Source organism: Anoplopoma fimbria, chromosome 22 (assembly GCF_027596085.1).
Source record: "Anoplopoma fimbria isolate UVic2021 breed Golden Eagle Sablefish chromosome 22, Afim_UVic_2022, whole genome shotgun sequence".
Classification (NCBI taxonomy): Eukaryota; Metazoa; Chordata; class Actinopteri; order Perciformes; family Anoplopomatidae; genus Anoplopoma; species Anoplopoma fimbria.
In genome coordinates this window covers 1,976,135-1,993,593 of record NC_072470.1, presented here as the reverse complement: position 1 = coordinate 1,993,593, position 17,459 = coordinate 1,976,135, and the positions used below count along the sequence as shown (strand labels likewise).

The 17,459-nt window shown below is 43.0% G+C and overlaps 1 protein-coding gene across 1 annotated transcript; it reads left to right on the top strand.

Moving 5' to 3' along the window:
- The first annotated feature begins 332 nt into the window (after positions 1 to 332).
- On the top strand, positions 333 to 15,672 carry LOC129111920 (transmembrane protein 163-like). Its single transcript, XM_054624079.1, has 8 exons — positions 333 to 555; positions 1,997 to 2,116; positions 7,474 to 7,517; positions 7,614 to 7,705; positions 9,821 to 9,917; positions 14,198 to 14,309; positions 14,730 to 14,871; positions 15,416 to 15,672. The coding sequence occupies exons 1-8, from the start codon at positions 387 to 389 to the stop codon at positions 15,474 to 15,476; spliced, it is 837 nt and encodes a 278-aa protein (XP_054480054.1). The 5' UTR covers positions 333 to 386; the 3' UTR covers positions 15,477 to 15,672.
- Positions 15,673 to 17,459: the final 1,787 nt, after the last annotated feature.

Below are 17,459 nucleotides of genomic sequence, written 5' to 3'. Positions count from 1 at the left end.
TAATTCATTCCTCCTACATCTTTGTGAAGTTAATGTGATTAAAAACGACTAATCAGTGCTAAACATTTTATATTCCAGTGTTTCATGTCAAATACTAGTTTTTGAGTTTTTTAGTTCTCCACCTTTCTGTAATGTAACTAACATTAATGTGTTTTTTTTTTTTTTTTTAATTCTGGTGACAAAATAGGTTTGTTTTGAAGCTCAACATCTCTTATTTTCCGGTTGGGTTTATCCTCACTGTGCGCAATTTGCAGGACCTGCAGCCCTGCAGAAGGAGTCTCCCTCCTCATCCTCCTCATCCTCATCCTCCTCCCAGAGCAGAGAGCCTGCACGTCTCGTCCAGGTGTGACATTCTTGGAGCTTCTCACTCGACCTGGACCGAGAAGATGACGGACCCCACACCGCCAGACTCCTCCACCGTCCCGGACCCGGCTGTGGTGAACGGGCAGACGGACTCTGAGCAGCAGGAACAGCAGCAGCAGAATACAGAAAGTCAGGGAGAGGGTTTAAAGATGGACCAGGAGATGAAGATAACAGACAGCACAGACGATGGAGGTAGGTTATTAACATCCATGTATCACTCACTGGAATCTTAATGTCATGATCAATATCATACATTATTTACAGAGCTGCTGGAATGTGGAATACAGACTATTCTGATCAGCATAGGCTTCCTAAATTACTGTTATTACAGGTTTTGTGGATAAATAAGTTAATTTATTTTGGAAAAGTGTGAAAGCATCAATTTAAACCAAAAAAAAAGTGTGTTTTGTTCTTTTTTTTAATGCTTTTCCTACGCTTGTACACTCCCAAGTAGTCTGATGTTGACCTTAGAAATAAAAAGTGTGTTTTGTTCTCCATTTTTTAATGCTTTTGGGCAAGACCTAACAAGTTGCTCCTGAAGGTACACTCCCAAGTAGTCTGATGTTGACCTTAGATAATAGATATGTCATGTCGATATGTGCAATATCTTTGTCGCTGTCATGGAATGGATGTATTTTCTATTTTTATTCTTATTCTTATTCTTATTATGAGGGTGCCAAGATTGGTGCCCTTTTAAATATTACTTCCTAACAATCCTGTGACTAAAACAAAAGCAGACACGATGCTCCTTTGAATTGAACGACTCATTTCAAGCCTCTGCGAGTTCATACTCATACCAAAGTGAAACAAATGGAAATTGCTGCCTGGAAAGTGTGAAAGTCGCATTTTAAGTATGTGTTTGGAGAACTGAATGAATGTATTTTCTCAGGGAAAGGGAAAATAACTCGCACTATGAAATGGGAGCAGGATCTATTGATAGAGTGGTAAAGTGGCTGTACGTGCAATTTACAAACTTAACAAACAGGATACCAGTTAGTCTTACATATCAAACTAGGGCCCCTTTTTGACTTGTGGCCCCTCACACAAAGCAGTGTTTAGCTGGGGGTCATGAAACTTCTCACATTGTTTTATTCACCTCTTTGGTCCAGACTGAAATATCCCATCAGCCATCGGGTGTATTGCCTTGAAATGTCGTTCATGGTCCCCAGGGAATGAATCTCTCTGACTTTGGTGATCCCCCCTGACTTTTCCACTAGCGCCACCTGTGTTGAACGATTGTGATTTTAAGGGAAATGCCTTGCCAACTTTGAATGAATTTCCATGAAATTATGTTTTCAGACATTCGCACTCCCCTGAGGATGGACCGCTCTCATGATCCCATAACGTTTCTCCGTAATGCTATCGTCAGGTCCAATTTTAAGCTGTCCAATGCTTTGGTTTAGGCCTAAATCTTGAACAGCTGTACTTTGTGTTAAGTGCTAATTAGTAAATGATAATTAACCGCTCAACCTTAGAATTCTGACACACGATGTCGTTATCATTGCTGTTGAAGCTCCATGTATTCTAGAAATATGCAATAACTCATGTAGCCCCATCCATATAATAATAATAATGGTCTGTTTAATGCTCATCAGTTTGCTAATACAATAATACGAATGCTCTTTTTCTGCAGGTCTCCTGGAAAGCAGCATGCGCCTGAAGCCTCACGAAGCGCAGAACTACCGCAAGAAAGCTCTGTGGGTGTCCTGGATCTCCATAGGGATCACCATCATCCTGGCCATCGTCGCTTTCAGTGAGTACAGTCTTTTTTCCCATTTCCACGAGTCCTCTGGCTCACATCAAGCGATGCTTTCTATTTTTAACACTTCTGGTCAAAGACATCTGCCAAAACTTGGTTCTCCGGTTCAGGGACGGTTCTGTTAATTACTGTGTCGCCCTGCAGATCAATGTGACACCCAACAGCTTGATTAAACAACACACAACTAAAGACAACATGAAGAATGCTTTGACAGTCCACGCTTCATTCCCAGATCCTGTTTCATTAAACCTTTAGATCCCCACTGCTTTCACTTCAAATGAAAAAACATGGAACATTGTGCCGTCAAGTTTTATTTCTCTCAGAGGCAGAACGGGTTTGTCTTTGTCGTATACGTTCTGGGTTTTGACTTTGAGAAGAGAAATGGAAGAATTCCCTCAGATGTTTGCATCAGTTCTGGTTTTTAAATATCTCTGCGTGTCAAAAGTTCCCTCTCTTTGAATCTATTTTGGAACCGAAGTGATTCACTCTGTAGATCTAATTCAAGTTATGTTTCATCATGTTTTTAATTGGTGGAATTGGATTGGAAAGCTATCTTTTGAAAAATATCCTGCAGATTATTTAGACATTTGAGAGACAGTGAGGCAGTTAGAGATGATTATGTGTTAAGGTATGTTTAAAAGCATCACAGATTCTGTCGCCACCACATACCGCCGTACTCAACCAATGCCTCTTCCTGCAGTAAAATGCAGATTATCGTGTTTGACGGACGCACAAGAAAAGAGGACGAGCTCTGCTGCAGTGGAGCTGAACCACCTCAAATATCTCTTTGCAGATGTGCAGAGATATGAGTTTCCTGTAATGCAGGAGACCTTTTTTTCAGAATATATGACGACGTTCATGTGCGAACTGGACATGCTTTTCATGAGGTCTGGTGATTCCAGTAAACAGTGATCCAACACCAGGCCGGAGTCATTACACACACATAATTGGTTTATTTCGATTTCTGGCTCTCCCCATGGAAAACAGACCGAAGAAGTGAAGAAAATTAATTGGAGTCTTGTTTGAGGATGAAATGAAGAATTGGAATTCGATTAGTTGGACCAATTGGGTCAGACTAAGTGAGGCGACCCAGGAAGTCGTGAAGGAGCGAAGTGGCTGAAGTGAGGGGAAGTTTTGTTTTGGAAATCAGAGCCTCTTCCTGAGTTCAGTCCGTGTTGTTTCAAAACATTTTGCCCACTTCCTGTTCGGATAAGGAAGCGCTGGGATTGAAGCAGGACTGGAAGGCCGGCTTCCTTCTATGTCGTGGGTGGGTTAAGTCGCTTTTGTGCATAAAACATTCCAATCTGGAAAAGGTCGGTTCATTGCAAATTAGGGAATCCAGCTCCACATAGTTGCGGATGCTTTATGATATTATATCTATAAACACAAACACATAATTCATTCCTCCTTTTTTTGTGAAGTTAATGTGATTAAAAACGTTGAATCAGTGCTAAACATTTTATATTCCTGTTGATATCACGTCTAAACAGTGTTTCATGTCAAATATTAGACTCACTAGGATGCTATCATTACTGTGCAACGACTCCTTTTAGTTCTACCTCCACCTTCCCTGTAATGATACTACAGTCAAAACTAACATTAATTAGCAAACAAAACAACCGCCGCACCAGTTGCGTGATCCCTCGTCAAACACTCGTTCACACTCGCTTCTGTAAATCTGTCGCTGGCTCTCTGGCACCTCGCCAGGGAGTGCCATTGTAAACAGGAGCATTTTTCAGAACGGGCCAAGAGCGTGTGAGAATCCTGTTACTAACCAGCTGTTAGCATCACAATCCTCCCCTGACGCGGATGTTTCTATAGGGGAGCTCCCTGCATGAGGTCACATCATACATAAAACATATATCAAAGAGAGGACATAGTGGATTCAGGGCGTATAGAAAGCACACAGTGGAAGAACACCATTACTCCTGCATAACTGCATATCATTAGTGACCTGAATTCTAAAGAGATCATTTCTTTTGCCGTCTTTATATGTGTTAAAGAGAATATGAAGCGAAAATATTGCCTTTATAGCATTATTTAAATATTGATTAGAACATGCTGACAAGCTTACAACAAAGCAGGCTGATTTATAGAATTATTATTTTTTCATTAAAAGAATAATTCAGCGTTTTGAGTACACACATTTTGAGTTTCAAATACACTTATTCGCTGGTCGGTGGGTTTTTCGAGCTAGGAAGGACCTCATTGGGATTCAAAACCCCCAAAGTCCGGCAGTGTCTTTCGGCTGTTAGCGGCCTGCAGGGTGCCGGTCCAGTCACCACCACCACCTGCAACTGTTCCCCGTCAGCTCTGCACGATGACTGCTGGGTCACATGCCCTGTCAAACATTATCAGTATTCAAACAATCGGCCTATCTGAGACAGTGTGTGTGAATATTATTAATGGCAGGCAGCTGCAGTTAATCGGTACAGACTTTGCATTTTGTTTTTTTGGTCCAGTCTGACTCAGACTCCCATTGGCTGGTGACATCTATAGAGAAAGAAAACGGCTTTTAACAGCAGGTTACATAGGTAGAGATTCCCACCTCTACTGGCCCTACTTTACATAAAGTTTAGAGAGTTAGATGAGAAGATGCATACCACTCTCTCATCCCCAGGAGTTTGGCGTCATGTGACCCAGAATGTCACCTCCAGGTCACGTTCTGTTGTCTGCAATCCTTTAAGAACAGAGTAGAACTGAGTTTAATAAGAGGAAATGTAACGGAGGCCCTCGCCGCAGCTTTAATAACGAGGCGCACGCACTGCTACAACAGCACAGCGAGACAAAACACCATCAGTTCACCAACTGTTAAAAAAAATCAACGATGACAGCAGAGTGCTCCACACTGATATGCACAAAGCCGCTCCAGAAACAGACCAGAAACCAGCGGACCTCGGACGGCGTTTTATCTTCCTTTTTCTTGTCAGATGTGAAATGCAGGGAAGAGGGAGGGAAGGGGGGGGCAGGGAGACTCATATATATATGTGTGTGTGTGTGTGTGTGTGTGTGTGTGTGTGTGTGTGTGTGTGTGTGTGTGTGTGTGTGTGTGTGTGTGTGTGTGTGTGTGTGTGTGTGTGTGTGTGTGTGTGTGTGTACACCCACCCGGCTTTCTTGGGAGCCAATTAGCCGTCGCTGGGCTCGGCTTTGACGACTGCAGAGCCGCAGCAGATTCATTTGCACAACGTTTCTTCCCTCCGCGCCTAATGAAGGAGCTAGGAGGAGAGAAAAAGAAGGAAGGAAAGAGGGGATAAGGGAAGAGGAGGAGGAGGAGGAGTTTTGGGGGTTTTGGCCACCAAGTCATGACGGTCTTTGGGGGTTTCGACCCCAAATGAGACTTAAAAATAAGCATGAAAGTATGCAAACTAAGAGTATGGCGTGTCCAAGTCCTTCACATGTGGATAAAATAAGAAATCCTCATGCGCCTGCTACATTCTTTTTCTTGTTATGGCAACTCTGGCAGATGCGTGACAGCCCGACGTCCACACTGTCCCTCCCTCTCTGTTTACCTGCATTGGAGCGCCTGTCAAGTTCTATTTGCTGTTTCATTTGTTTGTAACCACACTGAGAACATCTCCACCCACGATGTTCAAAGATTCAATTGTCGGATCTGTTTTATTATTTCATATGCTACATACAGTATAAACAATGTGATGATCGTTCAAATACAGAGGTTGAACTGGTTTCCACAGTGCTCTTAAAACCAGGTGCTCACTGGAAGTCAACCAAACATTTTAACATTTAGAGTCAAAACTGTACACACAGTGTATTAGTTGACTTGTGCATCTTTTTTTTAATGAATCACTTTTAACTGAAGGCAAGTACGAAATGGAAAATGTGCAGTAACAAGATTACTGTAGTTTCATGCAACCCCAGTTGACCCCGTCTTTTGATTGGTTGCTCAGATGTTTGGCTGGGTGTCTATGGTTTGGAGGAATTAGCTAACAGTTAGCTGAACGACACTTTAGCCACGAGTAAAAAAGAAGAAGAAGAAGTGTTTGGTGCTGTAGCTGTATGGTGTGGCATTTACAAATTAGTTTTTCCATTAAAAACGCGTACTTCACCAGGCAAAGAGCCATAGTGGAAGAAAAAAAACATTACTGTTACTCTTTTGTTCCTTAAGGCCACATCAGGATGCTTTCCCAGGACCTATTCAAGCTGTGGTGCTGTGATTGACTGTTTAGCTGTTCTTCTACCAGTCTAACCTTGCTTAAATTGACTATGGGAGACTTAAAGTTGAGCTTGGAGTGATGAGGATGAGCGGGATTCAGCTTCAAGATGGTGCCATCTGTTGCCCTTTTTAAACTTCTATTTCTATTAATGTGGCATCTTACACACTCAGAATCCTTTGGTCTGAAACAATGAGAGGGATCCTGTGACACAACAGGGTTTTGTTATTTTCATTGTTTTTTGCCAAATTGACCAAAAAAAAAGATATTTTTGTACAATCAGTAGTTAAAGCTTCGATGCCGCATCCCTGCAGATCTCTGGCATGATTAAAAAAAACAAAAAAACATCCCGCCTACTCATTTGTATTCAAGGGTTGTTCATGTGTGTTAAAGTGTTGTGTAAAAAAAACCTGAACCGAATGCAGCATTCATTTCTGTTTTCATTCACGTCTGTGGAAGTGGATGATTGCGCCTTCAGCCCAGAGAGAGATGAAACAATAAAGGTACGAAGGATGGATGAAGAAAAGGGGAGCTTTGAAGACCGCAGGAGGAGAGGAAAAATATGGGGAAAGTGTGTGTGTGTGTGTGTGTGTGTGGTGGGGGGGGGATCTTGATTTCACTATCGTTGCAGCAGAGAGACAACGAGAGGAGGCTCGGGGAGAGAGATGCTGTGTTTCTGCATGCAGGGCTGAGGCTGAGTGTCTGGCCCCCAGTGAGCGACGCTAAAAATAAACCTGGGAGGAGAGGAGAGGATTCCTCCCCTCCATCTATCTGCATCTTTATCTCGTTTGCCTCTCCCTCCGTCTCCTCCCGCCATTGCAGGTGTGCGGATGGTTACATGTTTTCAACACATCTACAGCTCGTTATCAACGGGCCATGTACACAGACAGTGACAGGAAATTAATCTTTCTAAGTACTCCTGCAAAATAAAAGACTTTCATGTTGGTGTTTTAATGTCTGCATGAGGTGATGGAGCACAGCATATTGTTGAAAAAGACAGAAACCAATTCATGTAACATCATATGCAGAATAGATGCCCATATATATGAAGATTGGGGATTAAAGATGGATGGATGTGTGTGTTTTCCCCCATTAAATGAGCATTTGTTTCTGAATATTTGTATATATATATAAATCAGTTGTATCTTGTTGTTCAGTATTTCCTTCTGTTTTTCTATCCAGCTGTCTCCATCATGCGCCACAGTGCTTCAGCGTTTGGATTTGCCGTAAGTCGACCATAAATCCTCCACTTTTTTCCCCAAATGCTACGCTGCACGCCGTAGTGAAGAGAATGTAACACTGTATTTGTTTTTCCTCTGCAGTTCGATGCCACGCTGGACGTGTTGTCCTCGGTCATCGTGCTGTGGCGGTACAGCAACGCCGCAGCCGTCCACTCGGCACACCGCGAGTACATGTGAGTACAGTAACCTTTAGCCCCGGATCAACTCAGACCTGGTGCAAAAACCACGTTTCAGCTTTCAATGCACACTTTAAAGGCCTTAAAAAATGTCAATTCTATGAATCCCAGGCATTAAAATCACTAAAAGATGTATGAATGAAGTGTAAGGGAGGTATTTCTCTGGAATTTGCATTTTATTGTCTTAGAACACCCAAATGACCAAATATGATATGCATGTTGCAGGGTAGCATAACATTTATTTTTTCAAATCAATCTAATAAGATGTTGGAGCCCTTGTTTCAGCTTGCCCAGCTGATTATATTTCATCTGTGACGAACAAAACAAACCTCTAAAAGTGATGAAATCCACTTCAGTGTGTGTGTGTGTGTGTGTGTGTGTGTGTGTGTGTGTGTGTGTGTGTGTGTGTGTGTGTGTGTGTGTGTGTGTGTGTGTGTGTGTGTGTGTGTGTGTGTGTGTGTGTGTGGTCGGCTTTGTCCAGCGGAGGAGTGTGTTAGATAAAGGGGCTCTTCAGCTTTGTCAGCCTCAGCCCCGCTGGGACCGATCGCCTCACGTCTTATCTGTACCTGTTGAGAAGTGTGTGTGTGTGTGTGTGTGTGTGTGTGTGTGTGGAGGTCAGGTGGGCCTTTTCAGAGCCGGCTGAATGGTGAGGTGCTGGGGGGGGGGGGGGGTCTGTCACAGTGATGCTTTCTATTTCGGTTCTTAGGTTTTTCAGTCTTATAAATTCTTCAAAGCTGAAAATAGAATCTCAGTCATCAGTGTTCAATCACTCACTTTCAATGTGAACAAAACTGAAAATGCTTTTGCCGTTAAGATATTAATAAAAGAGATTAAATGATTGGGTGTAATTGTATAAGTAAGATTCAAAACCAGAACTGCAGGTTTATATCATGAAAGCCTATAAACGTTGCTGTCTTCAGTCTCATCAGCTGTTCTTTTGATGGATGTGAGAGATTTCATTTGAAATCTCCACATTAAAACATCCACACAGTCATTTGACAGCAGCCTTCATTATGTCACCTCAGCTGCTAATTGGAGAAATTCAGGGAGCCGCTCAGCCAGTAATTGGCTTCACCAAGAGGCCAGGCCTCCTGCACACACACACACACACACACACACACACACACACACACACACACACACACACACACACACACACACACACACACACACACACACACACACACACACACACACAGACTCAGATAAATTCACGCATAAATGGTCAGATAAAAACACAGCAAAAGTGAGAATCACATGAATGCAACTAAAACGCCCACACACACAGTTGTACAAGTACTTATATAGATACGTGCTATATGTACACACACACACACACACACACACACAGACAGACACACACACACACACACACACACACACACACACACACACACACACACACACACACAGATGGCTGCTTTTTGTGTATTTATTAGACAGTGAGAAAACAACTGACAACCAGATAATCAGTAATATTCTTCATAACTTCTTTCATCTGTCTGTGTTTGATAGAGGATATGCGGCTGCGTGGTGATGCCCAGGTACAGAGCGGTTGCCAAGGTAACAAGCATCGAGGTGTCAAAGCAAGACGAATTAGAGAGTTTTGTTCCCAAATGAAAGATGGAGCTTTATCGAAACTTGCCGTGGGAGGGTGTGTGTGTGTGTGTGTGTGTGTGTGTGTGTGTGTGTGTGTGGGGGTCCTGCTGTGGGGGGGGGGGTCCTGCTGTGGACTCTCCGGAGGGATGTTGGATGTTGCCGTGGTTACCTCACCCGGTCAAAACCCAGGACTCCCGAGATGTGGTTGGAGAGCAGCCTTCTGGATTGAACACACGCCGGTAGCCATGCATGACCAGGGCATATGCTCCAGTGGATTCTTTTGTCTCCCTGGAGACCTTGTTAATTGGGTAAAGCTTTTTAAAGGACATCTGCTGCTTCCTACCAAATCTTCACAGAGCATCTTCCCCCTGTTTACCAGTGTGACACAGTTAACTGTCATCCAGGATTGTTTGATGGTCTCAGGAAAAAGCAGTTTTACGTATCTTATTCTCATTCATTTGTGTGTGCGTTGTTCCTAATGTGCAGTTTGCTTCTGTCTCTTCTACTCCGCAGAGCCTGTGTCATCCTGGGCGTGATTTTCATCCTGTCCTCCTTGTGCATTCTGGGTAAGGCCATCCACGACCTGGCCACCAAACTGCTACCCGAAGTGGTAAGGAATTATTCATTCATTACCAACACAAAAAGCATTTAAACAGAGATGAAAAGGCTGCATGAAAACATTAGATCATACTAGATTAGAGTTCATGACCACACGTTCTTGTCTTATATGACATCATAGAGTGTATGCCAGTGTGCAGGAGATGCTGTGACCACGGTGCAGGGCTCAGAATTTGATTCATACTGGAGTTGAAGGTTTTGGATTAAAGTGTCCACCATACGGGACAGATTGTGTTATCATTTTACCCCTTACTGCTTTAAAATTTGTATTAATGTTAGCTGAACAGTCAAACAGGGTCACTTAATGATTTTGTTTGTCTCACTCGAGTTATGGTGCCAAAAGTTTGGTTTAAAACAGATATTTTGGTGGTATTTTAGGATATTTTAAAAGCCTGGCCAGACAAAAAACACTTTGTTCAGCCAGGACTCATCTGCCCTCCACGCTGTGATACCACCAGTCTGCCAGAGACAAGGATTTTCTCTCAGAAACCCAAAAAAGCCATGTGGACTTTGTGACTGTTTCTAATAATATCCTCTCATAATCTGAGTGTACCTCTTAGTGTCAAAGACAAACACTATGCAGACCGCTATTTAGGGGATTTGCATGAAGCTGCTGACGTAACATGGCTGATTTTTTTCACCCCGTCTTGCCATTTGACCTGGCAGTTCATCTGATAAGATGGCCGTCACGTGGTGCTGGTCACTGGAGGGTTGGTGGTTCAGGCCAAGAGGAGCGGCTCAGTGTTGTAACTGAACAGATGGAAGGTTTTTGGCTCTGGGAAATCACAAATGAAGTCTGGATGATTTGGTTTTTATTCAATTTTATGTAGAGTTGGCAGTGGTGCATTAGAGCTGTGCTTCCCAAACGTTTGCAGCAGAAACCCCTTTTGTCCCATGGAGTTCTCCATCTGCTCCCTGGATGTGTCCTGTAACTACTAGTCCGGTTGCTAATGGATCTTGGACGGAGTCATTCTCTCGGACTGAAGACATTATAAAGATAATGTAATGCTAAAATGGGTCGCAAAATATTCTTGGGCTGCCTTAAATGTACCTGGGCGGCTTGCAAGTAAAGTTGTATGTAACGGAAACAGTCATAGTATAGTTTGTTATAAAAAAAGTAATTGTATTGCATGTCATCAAAAAGTCATAGTGTAAAAGGTCATGAAAATGTCATAACAAAGTAATTAGTACCAGTAATACCAGTAATACTGACTGGTATTAGTATTTTTACATTAACGGTGTGTGTGTGTGTGTGTGTGTGTGTGTGTGTGTGTGTGTGTGTGTGTGTGTGTGTGTGTGTGTGTGTGTGTGTGTGTGTGTGTGTGTGTGTGTGTGTGTGTGTGTGTGTGTGTGTGTGTGTGTGTGTAAACCTGGTTCTGACAGAGGTGTAACAGTGTTGCTGCTGCTGGATGAAGAATGTTACAAATCTCAAGAGTGAGGACTCGGCAGCTTTAACACCTCCTGAAATAGTTTCATTGCCCTGTTGCCGAGCAGTAGTCATCTCTGTAGAAATGTCCTCAAAGGAGCCGAACGATGATGATGGTGACGGTGATCAGGATGAGGATGAGTAAAATATGGGAGCATCATGCTTTGGAGAACTGAATATCTGTAGAGACTCACTGCCTCTTTCCACTTCAGCTCTATTATCTAATTCACTCTGGTGTGGTTTTGTCAATAAGGAAAGTAATTGTTGTCTGTTTTAGCCTCAAATGTGTGATTACACGCTTTATAGACTGAGCTTTATCTACTGTAAGATAGGATTTCACAGCAGTTGCCTGCACACGCTGTTATGTTTGGATTTGAGGATATAGAGCATAAAAAAAGTAATCCATTAATCTGGATGCTCTTCAAACATGTTTTTCAGAAGGGCCACCCTGAGAAATGGCCATTTTAAGAGTTTCAAACACCCGGGCCCAAAATTCAATTAGTTTTAAAATCCTTTATTGACGTATCGGACCGACTGTGTGTTCCATCTATTCATCAGCAGCGAGACAATAACACAAAGGCTGACCGTGGGAGCAGGCGAGGCAGACAGATTGTGTTTTTCTGAGTCGCTCCTCTTCTGTCACACAGTCGGGTTCTAACACACGGGTTTCTGGTGCTTGGCAGTCGGAGTTATTTATATATATATATATAGCACATGAGCGCCTCACAGCCCTCCTCTACTCAGCATGCAGACGCTGGAAATACGCTTTGTTTTCACAGCCTAGACTCTCTTCTTCCTCCTCCTCGCTATGAAATGTTAATAAGGTAAGCAGCTGCTTAGGTATGCAGTGGCGATGATGAAGGGGAGGATGGAGACAGACGGGGGGGGGTGGGGGGGGGGGGTGGAGGAGCGTGTTTGGTTTCTGACACCTGACTGCTCTTGCTCTGGTCGTCCCCCTGAGCCCAATTAATGTCATTTAGCAGCCAAGACCAAGTTGTAGTCGTCTCCACGCGGGCGTTTCATCATCGGTTTGTGAATTCTTTTATGATGTTAAATTAATTTGAAAAGGCTGCAGTGACCTCTGAGAGTTGTGCGCATTTCACAGCCGCAGGGTTTTTGAACTCCACTCAAAAGCCACCAGAAAACCACTAAAACACAAGATCGCCAAACTAAAGACGAGACGAATTTGAGTTCCTAAATCACTTGACGACGTGTGAGAATCTATAGGAGTGTGTTTCTCCACGTCCAATCATCGTTATGAATGATACGCCTGATTACGAATAGTGTTCTTGTTGGCCCGCCTGAATTATCAGAATAGTTTATACCATTTTGATATTCTGCACAAGGATCTCTGGTAGTTAAATGTAAATGTCAAGCAGAGTGTTCATATTCTGGGCAAGGTTGGTCCCTCTCTCTCTCTCTGTCTCTGTTTGTGTGTGTGTGTGTGTGTGTGTGTGTGTGTGTGTGTGTGTGTGTGTGTGTGTGTGTGTGCGTGTGTGTGTGTGTGTGCGTGCACAAAATGCCAGCTCACCCACTCTGAATGTTGATAAGAAGTTAACAATTTATTCCATTAAATAAAGATGTGGCAAATTATGAATAGCTCCCATTTGAAGAATATCTGTATTTGTTGGAATTGATGATTAGTCCTTCTGTGTTCACTAGTTTGAGGATGATGCCCTACTAGGGTGTTGTTTTCACAGCTGAGTCACAGCCCTGACTCAGGTCCATGCAGCCTGCTGAGGTTCCCTCTCCATCTTTAAAGTCTGCCAGCTCGCCCAAGTAGCGTTTCATGGCTCCAAGGCCATTGTGCAATATTAATGCTGCCGCAGAGGCAGTGAGTGCTCTGCAGCCCCCTTTCCCCCCCCACCCTCTCCTCCATCCGTCCTTTGTGCATTTACATTTCAGGCATTTTAGCTGACGCTCTTTCCAGTGTGACTCAGGAGAAGTATCACAAGAAAGAAAGCTGAAAATGATTTCAAACTCAAAGGACAGGTCAGGAAAAGGCTGAGCATTTGATGACATTGAGATAATGCCAGAATAGGTCATTAATTAAGAGCTATCGGGTACTAATTTGAATGACTAATGGTAACAGCAGTGTCCGGAGGCATTATGGTTTTGGGTTGTCCCTCCATCAGGTCCACACTTTATCTCAGTAACGCCTGGAGAAAATCTCTTCAAAGTTGGTACGAACGCCCACTTGGGCTCCAGGAAGAACTGGTCCGATTTTGGTGGTTAAAGGTCTGGGTCACAGCTCAAGAATTCATAAGCTAATTATGACAATTTCACACAAATGTCTAATTGGATAAAATGATGAAGTGACGACATTTTGGATGTAAACTTCAACTTGACTAATCTGACTTTTTTTCGACATTTAATACAGATTTTTTTTCTTTACTTTTTCCGACATACAACACTGACATCTTTTTTGACCTTTTTGGACATACTACACTATGATTTTAAATGATTTAGATGTAATATACTATTACACTGTGAACTTCTTTCAACATACTATACATTAACTTCTTTATCACAACTTTCCACTTACTTTACCATGACTTTTTTTGTTATACTAAACTATGACTTAATTTTTCGACATACCATGACTTTTTTATCACAACTTTTGGCATACTCTACTATGACTTTGTGTGACATTTTTCAACATATAACTATACCTAAAACCTTTTTTCAACAAACCTGTGGCTTTACCAGTCTTGCACTCTGACAGAGGATCTAGGATTAAACACTGCGGGACACCAGTAAGGGGACCAGAAAGCAAAGACAGAGCACATCATAAAATAGAAACAAACCGTTACTCAAACCTTCTCTCCTCCTTCCGTCTCCCTCAGGATGACTTCCTGTTCAGTGTGTCCATCGTCAGCGGGTTGGTGTGCATCACCCTGGCTGTGATCAAGTTCATGCTCGGTAGAGTGCTCACAAGCCGGGCCCTCATCACTGATGGTAGGTGCTCACACACGCTCAAACACCTTCTGCTTGTCCACTCAAATATATGTTATTTACTCATTAAATACATTTCTTTGTAACAGCATCACAGTGTGACATATAGTGTGAGAAGTTATTTGTGCTTTTATTGCAGCACAAACATGTCTACAACACTCACTCATGTTTACATTCCTTCAACGTAGTAGCACGAAAACTAGCGGCTTGTCGCTTAAACTGGTGTGATTCAGACGACCTTTGACTCTCTGACAGATATAAGAGGAATTTAAAGAATCTATAATGCCCAGCGCTTCACACTTTGTATACTGTTAGAGCCCCCAGCAGGCAATATCACATGTCCCCTGGACTCTTAGCAGGTGTCTGGTTGGACCTTCAAAACCCTCACCAGCTGACTAAACAAGACCTTTTGTTTCTTTCCAGGATTCAACTCAATGGTGGGGGGAGTCATGGGGTTCTCCATTCTCATCAGTGCTGAAGTGTTCAAGCATGAACCCCAGGTGTGGTACCTGGATGGGACAACAGGCGTCCTCATAGGTCTTATCATCCTTGCCTATGGGGTCAAGTAAGTGATTGCTAAAGCTTATCAGATGGGTTGTTTGTGCTGATTATAAAACATCACATAATGAATGCCACCCACAAACTTTAGCATCTGCTCTGTTTTCCATTTTAAAAAACAAGATCTGGTGGAACATTCAGCCAGGAAAGTTTCATTCTATGCAGATGATAGTTTCCTATACAGTTGCCTGGTCTAAATCAAGCTATCACTGACTTCTAAACTGCCCTCCATGAAAAGCACTTTTCATTTAGCCAAATTAAAATTCAACCATAAATGCATCCACAACAAATTATGTAAAACTTTCCCCAGAGATTATGCACATTCTATACAAGCATAACTCTTCAAACAAGAGGGCTCTCGGGTGACATTGTTTTATCTTCACCGCTGATGCAGTAAGATTCTTTGCCTTGAGCAAAACATAAAATCAATGTATGTTCTTCTGCAGTGCCTCAGTAAGTGGGAATGGGGATCAAAGTGCTTGCATCAACTCCCTGCTGTTTTGTTTTTTTTGCCTACTAAAAAAAGCCTCCTCCTCTTCTTCTTCCTGCAGGCTGCTGGTCGACATGGTCCCACGGGTCCGACAGACCAGGAACTACGAGCGTTTTGAGTGACGGACCGCGGAGGGAAAGAAAGAGGAGGAAGAGGAGGGTTCGGGAGAGATGGAAGGGGGTGACTGACCGACTGACAGGAGGGGGGGTTCCAGCCCCCTCACTCTCTCCACAGACAATCACATTCAGTCCTCTGTATGCCAGCGGAGGCTTCACTGTCTATACAGTTCTCTCATTCATTCAACCTGAGGACGATGACAGCACCGATGGATACAAATTCTTGCCTCCTTTTCAGTGTTTTTTAATATGGTACATATAATATCTTTATCTGTCTTTAACAGTGAATGGGGCCGTCTGTTCTTTCTTGCCTCTGTATTTAAACAAGATGTTAGATGGAGGGAGTTATCTTCAGACAGAGATGAGCTTGGACTGCAGCGTCTCATTGAGAGACAACTGTTTGATGTACAGTACCTCAGTTACACCCCATCGCCCTGTCAAAACACTGCAGTTCTATTTATTTTGTTCCCCCATGGTTCTTAGAGGCCTTTGCTCAGCTGTGCTACAGCATGTTCCATTGTGGTGAAAGTGATGGATGTAGCTGATGTAGCAGTGGAGGGTTAATGGTGTTTTATCTTTCTTTATGACTACAGAGGATGTATCAATACATGGCTGCTTTGGTATAGAGGAGCAGGTATATAAGCACACAGAGAGCCTCAGTAACATGTGAGTTATAGTTTACAATATTTATCTGGACTGTTGTGGCGGGAGCTGGGAGTTGGCACTGTTTCAGCATCGTAATGCCAGCGCCGACTTACAGTCCGGGGCGATAAAAATCTTTTGGCATCCTGTCATAAATAAGAGTCATGACCTCACTCAGCCTCCACTTCACTGGAGATGTAACTGAAGAAGGGAAATAGCTGACAGTAGCTCAGTAGCTTCAGGTCGCCACCTTGTTGTTTGTGTTTGAAGTTGAAGTGACAACCCCAAGAAAATCATTTTTAGGTTCATCATTCGTGCCATTTATTGATCAGAGGAGCTACCTGCTGCTCACCTGATCAATATATTTCAATGTGCATCTAATGCAGAACGTCCCTGCACACTGTCAGCCCATTAAAGACAAAACCTTTCAGTCATGGATATTCGTCAGGCAGCGAATACCACAATGTGAGTCAAATGCTGCAAGAGCCAATGAAATGAGGAGCCAGATCTGATTGATTATAATTACTAATTCAATTTGGACAATACTTATATTTCAAGATCCATAGAATGCAGATGAGCAAAGGGAGTGGAAGGAACTCACCAGCTGGCTCATCAGAGGCAATCAGCAGGCAGTGGAGGCTCGTTAGCTGATTTGGTTCACCTGTGCTCCCTCAGGCTCTCCTCCACATTACACATTTATGACTAGTTTAAAATACAGAATGTTGCAGGTTTGCACAAAGTCGAGCTCTAGCATGGACTCCCTGCTGTTCACAAAAGGTAAGCTGGTTTCTTTGACAGATGGAGTTTAAATGATTATGTCGGTCAGAAGGTTGTTTTTTTTTTTGTTGGGAGAGTTTCCGTCTCCAGTTTATTTGAGATGTAGTAGAAGTACTACTAGCATGGCAGAGACTGTGGGGGAAGACCATGTCAGTGGAATCTGTTGGATTAAAGTTAAGGAGCTTGTATTCTGAGGAGTCTTTGTTTCCACCATTGCACATGTATCTGTGTATTTGTAGCCTTGTCTGGCTGGAGTCATAAAATAGTTTATTTCTTCTGGTCCTGATGCCTGAAGGAGCAGGACTGAAACGTGTCTATGATGAAGTGACCGTGTGCAGGAGTTCATCATATCATTTCATCTGTCTGCCAGCTGTGAATATTTCATTTCTATATCATACTGTGAAGGATTCCACTGTCAGTACTGTTCAGGTTTGTATTGTGAGGAGACGCTGGTCTTCTGCAGAGATCATCACACTGATTGCTGACTGACTTGAACTCTTTGAGCAACGTTCAACCTTTTGGGCTTTGTCACTTTTTCTTGTTTGTGGATGTGATGCCTGATGATCGTTT